General features: G+C 30.6%; 1 protein-coding gene across 1 annotated transcript in view; it reads right to left on the bottom strand.

Moving 5' to 3' along the window:
- Nucleotides 1–2,921: 2,921 nt before the first annotated feature.
- The window catches only part of LOC114337688 (uncharacterized), a 50,758-nt gene continuing 38,959 nt past the window's right edge, over nucleotides 2,922–14,720 (bottom strand). The window contains exons 6-8 of the mRNA XM_028288201.2: nucleotides 6,804–6,898; nucleotides 3,271–3,342; nucleotides 2,922–3,219 (exon numbers count right to left, since the gene is read on the bottom strand). Of these exons, the coding sequence (XP_028144002.1) occupies nucleotides 2,945–3,219; nucleotides 3,271–3,342; nucleotides 6,804–6,898 (442 nt within the window). The 3' untranslated portion in view covers nucleotides 2,922–2,944. The remainder of the gene's footprint in view (nucleotides 3,220–3,270; nucleotides 3,343–6,803; nucleotides 6,899–14,720) is intronic.

Raw genomic sequence — 14,720 nt, 5'->3', positions numbered from 1 at the left:
GGAAAACTTGAAAGGAAACCACTTTTCTTTGGTGGAAGGAAAAGTTTTCAAATCGTCAGAGAGCGCTGGAAGGAGGAGGAGAGACAGACGAAGTTGGTAATTTGGGATGGGAATGTACGAAGTGCGAGAAAAAGTTTTTCGATTGGAGAGATAAAAAATAGGGCAATTTGTCGTTTTCCTAAACAATTTAAAAAATCAAACAATACTGACTAAATTTTACGTTTTGGTTCGATGAAAACTATAAGTGGAAAAATGAGAACGTGAAAAATTATTTCCTCAAGGATTTCTTTGAAACATAAATATAATTTTGTTTCGCTCGAATAATACGTATTTAGAAGTAAAATTTTAAAAGACTATGTACTAAATTTACTTGCTAACTTTGTTTAAATACAATTTAAAATTTAAATGGAGTAAAACCTGTATGACCCAAATAGAACACCCACTAAAATCATATTGGCCGTTATATAAAGGTGGCTGTTATTATTAGGTTTTGCATCTTACAAATAAAATACTAATAGTTGATTTATTCACAGTTTTTGCCACGAATTTTAAAGAACCGCTTGTATTGGCATGAAATTTGGCATACACATAGCTACCATGTAAAAGAAAAAAAGTATTATTGTGCCAATGTGCTCTTTTGCTGTGGGGGTAAATACCACCCCTTCTCGGGGGTAAAATACACGTTTAAAATAAATCCTTAAGTGGATAAACTGACTAATTCTAAGCATAGAATTTTAACTGACTAAATTTAACAAAAACATTTTGTTCTATAAAGTTTTTTCACAAAGTCAAAACTTTTCGGGTTATTTGCGAGTGAGTATGTTCATTTTTCAATAAAAAAAAAACAACGTTTTAGACCGTTTTTCGCAAATAAATCAAAAAGTAAGTATTTTTCCGAAAAAATATTCTTAATAAAAAAATTGTTTATAAAAAAGTGAAAAAAAATGTGCAATTGTGAAGACTGCATTCCCAGTAGAAGCAGAGTTGCAGCTAATGAAATTAGGTTCTTATTTGTCAAATTCGAAATCGAATAATTCAACGTCAAATAACCAAAAATAAAGCACTTTTCAAGGAAAACTCTTCATATTATTTTAAAGAGTTAAAAAAGCTCTGTTTTTGTTTGTCTTTTTTAGTTTCTAGCATCAAAAGTAAGCAAGTTACGCTCAAAATAAAGTTGGTAAAAAAAATCATGAAAATTACTCCCTAAATATCTTTCCAAATGAAATTAATCGTTACCGTTTCACAAGTTACTGACTAATGTATTATTTATATGATGTGTAAGTTTTATCGGTTCAAGGTGCTTATTTTTGAAAAAAAAAGTTCTTTTGACCCTATTTCTCAAAATTTTGGGTTTTTTTATTTCTCTAAGACAAAGTTTGGTTAACATATCGCACCCTCAGTGCAAGACTGCAGTAAGTCAAAATAAGTAAGTTTCGAGATATGGGCCATTCCACGAACATACGCCTGTTTTGGATTACTTCGACAACGAATATTTTACTGTGCAAAATAAGAAGAACGAAAGTAAATTGCAAATTACATTGTTGTTTATTTAAATAATTATTAGCGCCATTTACTTTCGTACTTCTTATGTTGCACAGTAAAATATTAGTTGTCGAAGTAATCCAAAAACAGGCGTATGTTCGTGGAATGGCCCATAAAGACTATTTTGTTTATTTTCGTGCTAATATCGGTGAAATAAGACACAAGTTTTAAGAAAAATTAACATTTGATTATGATTTTGCATGCTTTTCAGTCTATGTTACATTAACCAAAAATAGAAATTTAAATAAAATAATATTAATGCGAAAAAAATTAGGAATTTCAAAGTTACAACACTTTTGCACGGAAAAAATTGTTAATCACTACACATTTAGTATTAGAATTTCAAAGTTACAACAGTTTTGCACGGAGAAAATTGTAAAAAGTGTAGAGACATTTACTTTTACAGTAAAACCTGTGTTACCGGCCACCTGCCAACATCGGCCACCTGTACTAACGGCCAGTTTAAAAATTCCCCTAACCAATTATGTACATCTAGAATACAAAAACTGACAATACCGGCCACCTTTCTATATCGGCCAATAGTTCTTTCATTTTTAGTGGCCGTTGTTGTCCTCTTCTCGTACATCATCTTGTGCCAAAATATTTTTATAAAAACTATGGTGGGCTTCTGGTATCATACCCGAATGGCATAAGTATACCAAATCTTTCTTTTTGGCCATTTGAATTTTTGGCTGTTCTTTGGCAAGTTTTCTGAGAATACATATTTTTGACGTCTCAGTATTGTCAATACACAAGTTTTGAGATAACTGTTTTTCCTTTCATGAGAAAAAATACTTTTTGGTCGTAAATAATTAGTCTTAATTTATGTGGTTTTAATCCAATCTAACAAATAAAAGGTCAAACGAAATCGCACACATCTTATGGAAAATAAATATATCACACAAAGGACATAAAATTTAATGGATTACGTAGACGCGGTATATATTAAAATTAAACACCACAGATATAGATATTAAAATAACAAATATCTTACTTTTTTCATTGCTTGTTATCGAATCCGTTGCAATGTTCCGTGCAAAACTGTTGTAACTCTGTTACATTAGAGTTACAACAGTTTTGCACGGAACTTATGTTCAAAAACGCAAAATAGTTAAACCGTTGTTGTTGTAATATTTAGCCCATTAAGCATTTGAAAGTTACTAAAGTTTTACATGGGATAGGTATGCATGTTTACAATCGAATTCCATGATTACTTCATTTTCATAAAATTTTGAGTTACTGCAGTCTTGCACTGAGGGTGCGATATGACTGTACAAAATTTGCATACAGTCGGGATTAGTGACTCGTTCAAGTTCTTTCAACTACAACCCTTTCAATAATAACAAAATCTGTGCAATAACTATTTTTTATTTTTAAAATATTTAATTGCGGTTGTTAAAATCTATAGAAATACAACTACTAATATGAATAATAACCATCTTAAAATTTTTTCTGATATACATTTAAATTTCGAGCTGTGTGATTTACTGGAAGTTATGTTTTGCCGCAGCTGTATGATCCTATCCTCTAAATCATTACTAACTTGTTCGTCGAGCTCTTCCTTTTCCAAGTATTCTGTAGTGCTAGGTGTAGTCTCTGTTGTATCTTCTTCTAAAACTATATCCTCATCTAGATCATCCTCCTCTTCCTCGTCGTCGTCCATATTATTGTTGGTATCTGCAAATTTTATGAGTCTACAATTTTGAATAAATTGTTAAATATATTTACCTCTTAGCGATCTTATGTATTTCCTACTGCTTCGTTTTTGATGCTGTTTAATTTTTAGTGGTGTATTTATTCCTAAAAATGTAAAATTTTGCATAAACTGGTTTTTTTAGATTAATATTAATCATAAAATTTCCTGGGAGTATATTGAAGAAACAATAAAATATTTTGATGTGGTTATTGCTTTTATTATTATAGGCTATTGATTATATTCAAAATAAAATAGCTAAAAGGAACTACAACGTTAACGGGGTTTTATTATTTCATATCGTCAATGAATCTCTATATATGAAAAAACTGCGGAGTGCTACCATTTAGAGGGGTGCATTTTTGAGAAATGGGTGAATTAGTCACTGGGCACAGGTTACATTAGGGTGAGTTCTATGCACTTTTGGTACAAACGTATCTACATAAAAATTGTTCCTATTTAAATTTCCTATCTAAATATCACTCTTTAAAGTCAATGATACTTTTTTTTACAAAAATATATTCAAAAGAAAAAGCACAAGGAAACTCAAAAGAAAGAAATTTTGTTTTTTGTCCCATAACTTTTGTCCACGAGGATATAGGTATAGGCATTGCTTTACAGAAAAAAAACCTATATTGTTCTTCTTTAAAAATTTTTTTAGGAGGGGTAATTAGGATTTATACTTTTCGAAATATGATTTTTCAAAATTCGCCACTCACAGCAATTTTGGGTAATTTTCCTTGTTATTTCGCAAATATTGTTCTGTAACTTTTTTCTACGTAACTTTAGGTATATGCAATGGTACACGTAATAGAAACAGAAATCATCTACCTTTAGAATGGTCTACTGACTACTGTATAACGTTGTACGACTTTTTTTAGAGACTATGGTTTTTCAAGGTTTTATACTTTTAACGATTTTTTATAATATAATATAAAAATAAAATAATATTATTATACAATATATTATATAATATTTTATTATATATTATATGTTATATATTATATATTATATATTATATTTTATATATTATATATTATATATTATATATTATATATTATATATTAAATAATACCTAATATAAAAAAATATTATTTTTTACATTTTTTAAGATTATTTTTGAAATTTCTCATTATAACTTTATTTTTCTTGTACATGAATATACTATATATTGCTCAATAAAGAGGGCTTACTTTCTGTTCTTTAAAATGGTGTATCATCTATATTTAAATACATAATGGAAACCGAGTGATTCTTTGATATTTTTTTACCTGTATTATTTAAAATTATTTCTTTTACAAAAATTACATAAACATTAGTCCTAGAAAACATCACGTTAGTTAAAATTATTTAAACGTTGACATTTAAAAATTATTGAAAATCAAAGTCCATCTCTTCGTTAGCATTAGCTTCCATATCTTCCTCTGACACCCTAGTTATCTTAGAGTTCCCACAATTAGTGTACATGAACATGCACCCTTTGCAGAATATTGAACAACTAATTCGTATCTTCCTAAAATCGCAGTTTTTTGTACATCCTTTGGTACATTTACATGCTATTTTTTTCAAGCAAAGCTTGTGGTGCAGGAGCTTTGACAGTAAATATTGGAATTAATCCATATTTTGAAGTTTGTCCGGCCGAGTCAAGTGGATCCAAAGTATTACCTATAAAAAATAAGATCCAATCATAACACACAATCACATAAAAAAGTTATAATGACGAATTTAAAAAATAATCCTAAAATCAAAAATCGTTGCAAGTACTTATTACATTTTGAAAAAGCATATATCTTATTCAAAAATAATCCTAGAATTTTTTATAATACACCATTTTAAAGTAAATTTAAAATTTAGAAAATAATCCTAAAATCAAAAATCGTTGAAAGTACTTATTACATTTTGAAAAAGCATATATCTTATTCAAAAATAATCCTAGAAATTTTATAATACACTATTTTAAAGTAAACAGAATAAGTTTTCTGTTTTATTAAATAATATATACCTAAATGTAGAAAAAAAGTTATAATGGGAAATTTAAAGAATAATCGTAAAAAATATAAAAATTCATTAAAAGTATACAGTCTTGAAAAAGATAACCTCTTTAGAAAAAGAACATTTTAAAGGTAATTGATTTCTGTTCCTCTTACATGTACCATTGCATACGCCTAAAGTTACGTAGAAAAAAGTTACAGAACAATATTTGCGAAATAACAAGGAAAATTGCCCAAAATTGCTGTGAGTGGCGAAATTTGAAAAATCATATTTCGAAAACTGTAAATCCTAATGACCTCTACCAAACATTGTTTTAAAGAAAAAATATGTAAGTTTTTTTTCTGTGAAGCAATGTCTATACCTATATCTCCGTGGACAAAAGTTATGGGACAAAAACAAAATTTCTTTCTTTTGGGTTTCTTTGCGATTTTTCTTTTGAATATATTTTTGTAAAAAAAAGTATCTTTGACTATCTTCTACCAAAAGTATCTTCTACCAAAAGTTCATAGAACTCACCCTAATGTAACCTGTGCCCAGGGCCAATTCACCCATTTCTCAAAAACGCACCCATTTAAATGGTAGCACTCCGCGGTTTTTTCATATATAGAGAATCATTGACCATATGAAATAATAAAACCCCGTTAACGTTGTAGTTCCTTTCTATAGTACATAATCAATAACCTATAACAACCAACTTATTAAATCTACTGTATCGTTGGAACCCAAAAATCGAAGCGAGGAATGATTTTGTAAGATGTCGATATCTTCTTCTTTTTCTTCTTCGTTTTTTTTTTGTATAGACATGACTTTCTCTTTTTTTAATGTGCTTCTAGTAAGTTGTCGATATCATTGTGCCAATATTCGAATACGTATTACTTCCGAGTAGGTTATTGCAATGTTAAGTAGCTAAGAGGGAATAATAACTTCTTTGCTCAACGGAGGCCCAGTTTATTCTAGATAGTGTTCTGTGAAGGATGTTTTCAGCTCATTATGCAGGAAAAGATCCAAGGACGGAGAAGCATAGCGAGAAGCAGAATATCGTGGCTGCAAAATGTTACGAATATACATTAAATGAATTTTCTGAAGAGCTACCTCTAAAGTGCCAATAGCTATGATGATTGCCGACCTCCGTTGTGGACATGGCACCTGAAGAAGAATAAGAAGAAGAAAAAGAAGAAGAAGAGGAAGGATGGGTGATCTTACTTATATTAAAATAGAAAAATGTGGTTGTTTGGTAAACCCATGGTGACACCAAAATCTACAAGATCTGGTATTTTATTTCTGTCGTAGGCCAGTAGATCTGTTCACATATTAGATATGTTTTTTAAGATTGCTGTCTTGCATACACATATGAAGTATGTTTTATTATCCATAAATAATTATCAAAATGTGTTACATAGTAACAAAACAACTATAAAGGTGGAATTACATAGCGAACTAAGTAGGTACTTCATTTTCATTATCACTGCACTTATCTAGCTGAACTAAATCATGTAGAGTCTAACATTACCTTTGTCTTGGAAGTTCTTTAATTTTATAGATATTTTAAGAAATTTCTTTACTGAGAACTACTTACTGCCTGTTTTCTGCAATTCATAACTTCTTTTTAATACTAGTCCACCCTGTTTCTCGACAGTTTCACAAATGCAATTGCTTGAATTGGGTGGACAGCTAAAACATTGCAAACTTTAGTAAATAACAAATTACTAACGCCTATACAGTATGAATACGTAGGTCAGTACCTGCTACAAATTAAAATTTGTGAAATATATACAGGGTGTCCCAATTTGGCGTAATGATATAAAGTTATATATTTTTAAATATAACAACCTATGTTTCACTTTAATTTTGAATTCTACTGAACAAAATAATGTTACTTTATTCAACATTCCCTATACCTATTTTTGACAGGTTTCGATTTATTTGGGTTTTTCTGAAAATGTACTATTCGCGACAATAATTAATTACACATTATCGCATGAATTTTAATTACCGTCTTTTTGTCAGTTAATTGTCAACTGTCCATGCTTTACATCAGAATAATTACCATTTGAAACTAATCTACAGAGTGTTCGCAATCTGAAGTGTCAATGCTGTACAATATTTTGTATAATTACTTTCTTAACTTAAATGGGACACCCTGTATTTTACTTTAATTTTGAATTCTCATCAGAAAAATAATATTACTTTATTAAACAATCCCTACTCCTATCCTTGATGATTTTCGATTTATTTGCGTTTATTTGAAAATGCACTATTCTTGAAATTAATTAATTACATTTTATTACATAAAGTTAAACAAAACACTGGAAAAAAATTAATTTACATTAAATGTTCAAAATGGTGTCCATTTTCTTCAATGCATAACGTCACTCAGTGTTCAAAATTTTGTTTTACTTTTCTTAACATTTCTGGAGTAACTGTTGCAAACGCATTACGAATACGCGTTTTCATGTCTTCAGCGGTTGTAGGTGGAGTTTGATAAACCAACTTTTAATATATCCAAAAAAAAAGTCCATTGATATTAACCCAGGTGATCTAGGAGGCCAATTGACGGCACCATCCCTACCTATCCATTTTTCGGTAAATTTTCTGTCTAAATATTCTCTAACATTACGCGTGTAATATGCTGGAGCACCGTCTAGCTGCATAAACATTGTTCTTCTAATATGTAAAGGGATATTTTGCAAAAGTATCCAAAAGTCTCTTCGTAGAAATCTTAAAAACTTTTGTCCATTTAAATGGCCATTAAAAAATACGGTCCTGATATTCTCCTATTATTCCACCATATACATTAAAAGGGACCATCGGTTTTGTCGATCAATACATCTATAATCATGTTTATTTTCCGTATTATTATAGTGAAAGTTAGGTAGATTCACAGTCGATTATTATGGAAAGTAGTGAACAAAAGTATAGTCCATCAATGAACAAAATTTTATCAAAAAAATGTTAATCTGTTCCCGTTTTGTCTAGAAACCATAAACAAAACTCTAACCTACGTTGAAAATCAGTTCCATACAAATGCTGATGCATTTGAGTACGGTATGGGTGATATTTATATTCCTTAAGAATTCTGCGTATACTAGTTTGGCTTACTTCAATCTCCCTGGCCATCGTCCTTGTACTTGTATTTGGATTTTCAATAACTGACCGAATAACTTCTAATTCGGTATTTTCATCTTCAGTTATGGGATTTATCAATTTTCGTTTAGTATAAACAACACTGCCAGTTTTACGAAACCTTGTTAAGACTCTTTCAAATACTTCTTTACGAGGATGACGTTTTAAGGGAAATCTCTCAGCATAGACTCTTGATGCTAACAAACTGTTTTGATCACATTCACCCAGTATTAAAATCATATTTACTCGGTCTTCAGTAGGGCTTTTCATCGATTGTCATTTGTTTCGAGCTTCTGTCATATGTATAATCCGTGTATATTAATATTTTACACAGATTATACAACATATGACAGAAGCTCGAAACAAATGACTGTGAATGAAAAGCCCTATTGAATAATCTGCCATTTCTATTAATTGAAAGCAATGCAGTTAATAGTTTGACTATTAGTTTGACAGCTAGGTACCTTTTGTTTTTTCATGGCATTCTTTATAATGTATAATGACCTATGTAATTAACGACATTTAATGTTCCAGGTAACATATTGCAAATAGATCTGAAGATACTAGATATTAATATAAAATTTTATAATAGTTTGATTATAATAATCGTTACATCATTCAAATAAAAGGTGTTTTGTTTAAGTTAGAGTAGAACTTTATGTAGTAATGTGTAAAATAAAGTGTAATTAATTCATTTCAAGAATAGTGTATTTTCAAAAAAACGCAAATAAATCGAAAATTATCGAAGATAGGTATAGCGATTGTTTAATAAAGTAATATTATTTTTTTGATTAGAATTCAAAATTAAAGTAAAATACAGGGTGTCCCATTTAAGTTAAGAAAGTAATTATAGAAAATATTGTACAGCACTGACACTTCAGATTGCGAACACTTTGTAAATTAGTTTCAAATGGTAATTATTCTGATGTAAAGCATGGACAGCAACTGACAAAAAGACGTTAATTAAAATTCATGCGATAATGTGTAATTAATTAATTTCGCCAATAATACATTTTCAGAAAAACCCAAATAAAACGAAACCTGTCAAAAATAGGTATAGGGAATGTTGAATAAAATAACATTATTTTGTTCAGTAGAATTCAAAATTAAAGTGAAATGTTCCGTTTAAAAATATATAACTTTATATCGTTACGCTAAATTGGGACACCCTGTATATATTTCACAAATTTTAATTTGTAGCCGGTACTGACCTACGTATTCCTACGGAAGGAATTTTTAATATCTTCAGCCGTTTCCCCGATAGGATCCGTCCCGTTGAGCGTGGCTCTCCCTGTATACTACAGGAAGAAACAGGAGGAAACTATTTTGTTTTAAAATTATTTTGGTGATAAAATACAAACTGCCTTATAATATTATGAATCCAGTTTATTATCTTTACTGGGAATGAGCCACAATTCCAGTTCAAAATCTCTTTATTTGGACGTTTTGGTTTTCAGTTATTTCCGATACACAACACAAAGAGTGCTGGAAATTGCTGAGAGTACTAGGAAAGAGCAGTGAAGACATTAGAAGACAATGTAATGAACAGTGTATAAACGAATGGACACTACATAGAAGAAAAGAATGGAATAACTGAATGGGGGAGACACGTGTGGTCAAATCACCAACCGGAAGAAGAAATATCGGCAGACGAAAAAAAGAAGAGGAAAAGAAGAAGTAGAAGAATAAGAAGAAGAGGAAGACGAAGAAGAAGAAGAAGAAGAAGAAGAAGAAGAAGAAGAAGATAACATTCAACCTATGTAAAAAGTACGACAAATAAACTTTGCAGAGTTTTAAGGGAAAACAGAATAGAAATTGAAAAAGACTAAGTTTGTAATCTAATAGCACATAAAATAATATCAAAAATACTACTCTACAATTGCTTTCAATCTGGTGTGATGTAGTTTTCTAATAATTTTTCAATCCAATAAAATATAGAACATAAAATAATATTAGAATTACTACTCTACAATTGTTTTCAATCGGGTGTGATGTAGAGTAGTATTTTTGATATGATTTTATGTGCTATTAGATTGAAAACTTAGTCTTTTGCTAGCAGTTGCCGCTAGGGCATCCCTGCCATTTCGATCGTTGCAATCCGTAACTGCGCGCCGGAGTTTGTCCTGATTAGGTCAAAGAGGCATATGTGCCTCCTGATGAGAGACTAATAATCCACGAGGAAAAATTTCCTGTAGTTGGCTGTATACCATTACAAAAACATAAAATCCTTTATAAAAGGTATATTTGTTAAAATCCCTATACAGGGCTACATCAAAGACAGAACTAGTTTTCGATCGGTTGACCGATCACCATCAGTGTATTCTTAGAATCTACAAGCTAACCACCAAAGTGGTTCCTATGAGGAACATATGTAACCACTAAAGTGGTTACATATGTTCCTATGACGGATCAATTGTAAAGGGTTTTTACCCAAATATTTTTACTTTGGTGGTTAGCATGTAGATTCTAAGATTACACTGATGATGATCGGTCAACCGATCGAAAACTAGTTCTGTCTTTGATGTAGCCCTGTATAGGGATTTTAACAAATGTACCTTTTATAAAGGATTTTATGAGAGACTAATAAGTTTCGAAACGGGTAAAGGTGCTTGCTGCACTCTCTGATTGAACTAGAATATGGTGCGGCTGTAGTTTCGTGTTGCAACGAAATTGAAAATGGTTAATCATTTTTTATTTACATGTTTACTCTGATTGGAGTACGAAGAGAACCATTCTCGTTGGAACTTTACCGCGCTGAGCAGATGGGACGTGAAATATAAATTGTAAAATTCCCTCATCTTCTTTAGTCTCAGCATCCGTTATGGCTTGCAAATTTCAGAAGCCTCGGAGGTGAAATCAGAGAAGGTTCCCATTGTTTTCAATCTGGAGGAATGTAGAGTAGTATTTTTGATATTTTTTATGTGCTATTAGATTGAAAACTTAGTCTTTTGCTAGCCGTTGCCGCTAGAGCATCCCTGCCATTTCATTCGTTGCAATCCATAACTGCACGCTGGGGTTTGTCCTGTTTGGGTCAGAGAGAGCAGCATATGTGCCTCCTGATGAGAGACTAATACGTTTCTAAACCGGTAGAGGTGCTTTCTGCACTCTCTGATTGAACTAGAATATGGTGCGGCTGTAGTTTCGTGTTGCAACGAAATTTAAAATGGTTATTCGTTTTTTTTTGAATAGAAATTCTATACATATGTAACACCGATAGAGAAACAATTAGCGTCTCTTTGTCAAGACAATGACGTCGACTTTGCAAAGCAACAAGACACTTGCTCAACACAAACTCTAGACATGCCAATAGGTACTTTCTGCAAAAATTTACCGTACCTACCATGCCAATGGTCATTAGTTGTCGAGGCATTAGCTAAATAAAAAAAAATACCGAGAGAAAAATCTCAACCAAATTGCTATAAGCAAAATCAAAAATTGAAGTGGAAAATGAATAAGTATGAGTATACAAAAATATCTTTTGGCAACTGAGGCAAATCGTGGGAAGAAAGGAATGAAGTTTGGGATGAGAGAGTATTGGCACACGTTCTAATAGGCTATTGATTATGTACTATAGAAAGGAACTACAACGTTAACGGGGTTTTATTATTTCATATGGTCAATGAATCTCTATATATGAAAAAACCGCGGAGTGCTACCATTTAAAGGGGTGCGTTTTTGAGAAATGGGTGAATTAGTCCCTGGGCACAGGTTACATTAGGGTGAGTTCTATGTACTTTTGGTACAAACACGTTTACATAAAAAATTGTTCCTGGTTAAATTTACTATCTAAATATAATTTTTAAAGTCAAAGATACCTTTTTTTACAAAAATAATATTCAAAAGAAAAAGCACAAAGAAACCCAAAATAAAGAAATTTTGTTTTTTGTCCCATAACTTTTGTCCACGAGGATATAGGTATAGACATTGCTTTACATAAAAAAACTTACATATTTGCTCTTTAAAATGATGTTCAGCAGAGGTCATTAGGATTTACAGTTTTCGAAATATGATTTTTCAAAGTTCGCCACTCGCAGTAATTTTTGGCAATGTTCCTTGTTATTTCGAAAATATTATTCTGTAACTATTTTCTACGTAACTTTAGGTATATGCAATGGTACATGTAGGAGGAATAGAAATCAATTACCTTTAAAATGGTCTACTGTATAATGTTGTACGACTTCTTTTAAAGAGGTTATCTTTTTCAGGACTTTATACTTTTAACGAGTTTTTATATTTTTTAAGATTATTTTTTAAATTTCCCATTCTACCTTTTTTTTCTATATGATATATATTATATAATAAAAAAGAAAGCCTATTATGTTTACTTTAAAATGGTGTATTATAAAAAAGTCTAGGGTTATTTTTGAATAACATGCTTTTTCAGTAATATATTGTAATAAGTACTGGCAACGATTTTTGGTTTTAGGATTATTTTTTAAATTCCTCATTATAACTTTTTTATGTGATTGTGTGTTATGATTGAATCTTATTTTTTATAGGTAATACTTTGAATCCACTTGACTCGGCAGGGCAAACTTCAAAATATGGATTAATTCCAATATTTACTGTCAAAATTCCTGCACCACAAGTTTTGCTTGAAAAAATAGCATGTAAATGTACCAAAGGATGTACAAAAAAGGTGGTTGTAGGAAGATAGGAATTATTTGTTCAATATTCTGCAAAGGGTGCATGTGCATGGGTACTAATTGTGGGAACTCTAAGATAACTGAGGTGTCAGAGGAAGATATTGAAGCTAATGCTAACGAAGAGATGGACTTCGATTTTGAAAATTTTTTAAATGTCAACGTTTAAATAATTTTAACTAAAGTGATGTCTTTTAAGACTAATGTTTATGTAATTTTTGTAAAAGAAATAATTTTAAATAATACAGGTAAAAAAATATCAAAGAATCACTCAGTTTCAGGAACAGAAAGTAAGCCCTCTTTGTTGCGCAATATATAGATAGTATATTGTATATTCATGTACCTACAAGAAAAAAAAAAGTTATAATGAGAAATTTCAAAAATAATCGTAAAAAATGTAAAAAATAATATTTTTTTTATATTAGGTATTATATAATTTATAATATATTATAGATGTATGCCATAGAAAGAATTATGACTTTAAAGTGGAACTGGGCTGGACACAGAGCTAGAATGTCAGATAACAGATGAACACAGCGAATCATACACTGAAGACCAAGACAAGAGGCATATCGAAGTAGAGGTCGTCCGCCAACCAGATGGTCTGATGACATCAAACGGATCGACAGAAACTGGATGCAGACAGCACAGGACAGAAATGCATGGAGAAGACAGTGAACATGGACATGCAGTTGATAGATCCGGGTTGAATGATGGTGAATAAATTATATAATATTTTTATTTTATTTTTATATTATATTATAAAAAAATCGTTAAAGGTATAAAACCTTGAAAACCCATAATCTCTTTAAAAAATAGTCGTACAACGTTATGCAGTAGACCATTTTAAAGATAATTGATTTCTATTCCTATTACGTGTACAATTACGTATACCTAAAGTTACGTAGAAAAAAGTTACAGAATAATATTTGCGAAACAACAAGGAAAATTGCCCAAAATTGCTGTGAGTGGCGAACTTTGAAAAATCATATTTCGAAAACTGTAAATCCCAATAAGCTCTACCAAACACAATTTTAAAGAGTAAATATGTAGATTTTTTTCTGTAAAACAATGTAGATACCTATATCCTCGTGGACAAAAGTTATGGGACAAAAAACAAAATTTCTTTCTTTTGGGTTTCTTTGTGCTTTTTCTTTTGAATATATTTTTGTAAAAAAGAGTACCTTTGACTTTAAAAAGTTATATTTAGATAGGAAATTTAACCAGCCCTTTGAATGGTAGCACTCCTCGGTTTTTTCATACATAGATGTCCATTGACCATATAAAATAATAAAACCCCGTTAACGTTGTAGTTCCTTCTAGCTATCTTATTTTGAATATAATCAATAGCCTATAAACCGATCATATACCTATCATACACGTACTGTCTAAGCCCTCGGTTCTTATATGAAGTGAAATGTGATTTGATTACAGATCCAGTTAGCGGTTTTAGTAATAGTATAGTGCTTAATAAAGTGGCATTGATAAAACGTCCAACATTTTTAAAACGTTTTTTTAAACTCATTTCAGCTTTGCGAGTTAAACAAGTCGCGAAATTTCAAACAAGTAATAAAAATTTTATAATTATCAATATTAATAAAAATCAAAACACGGAAATTTAAAAAAGAATTGATTGTACCATACATATCAACTTTTTCTATTCGTTTTTGTTATTCTAGGGTATACTGCACCCCAGCTAACTTATTAAGATTTGTCGCTGCATCCAG

Source organism: Diabrotica virgifera, chromosome 2 (genome assembly GCF_917563875.1).
Source record: "Diabrotica virgifera virgifera chromosome 2, PGI_DIABVI_V3a".
Lineage (NCBI taxonomy): Eukaryota > Metazoa > Arthropoda > Insecta > Coleoptera > Chrysomelidae > Diabrotica > Diabrotica virgifera.
This window is presented reverse-complemented; position numbering and strand designations above follow the sequence as displayed.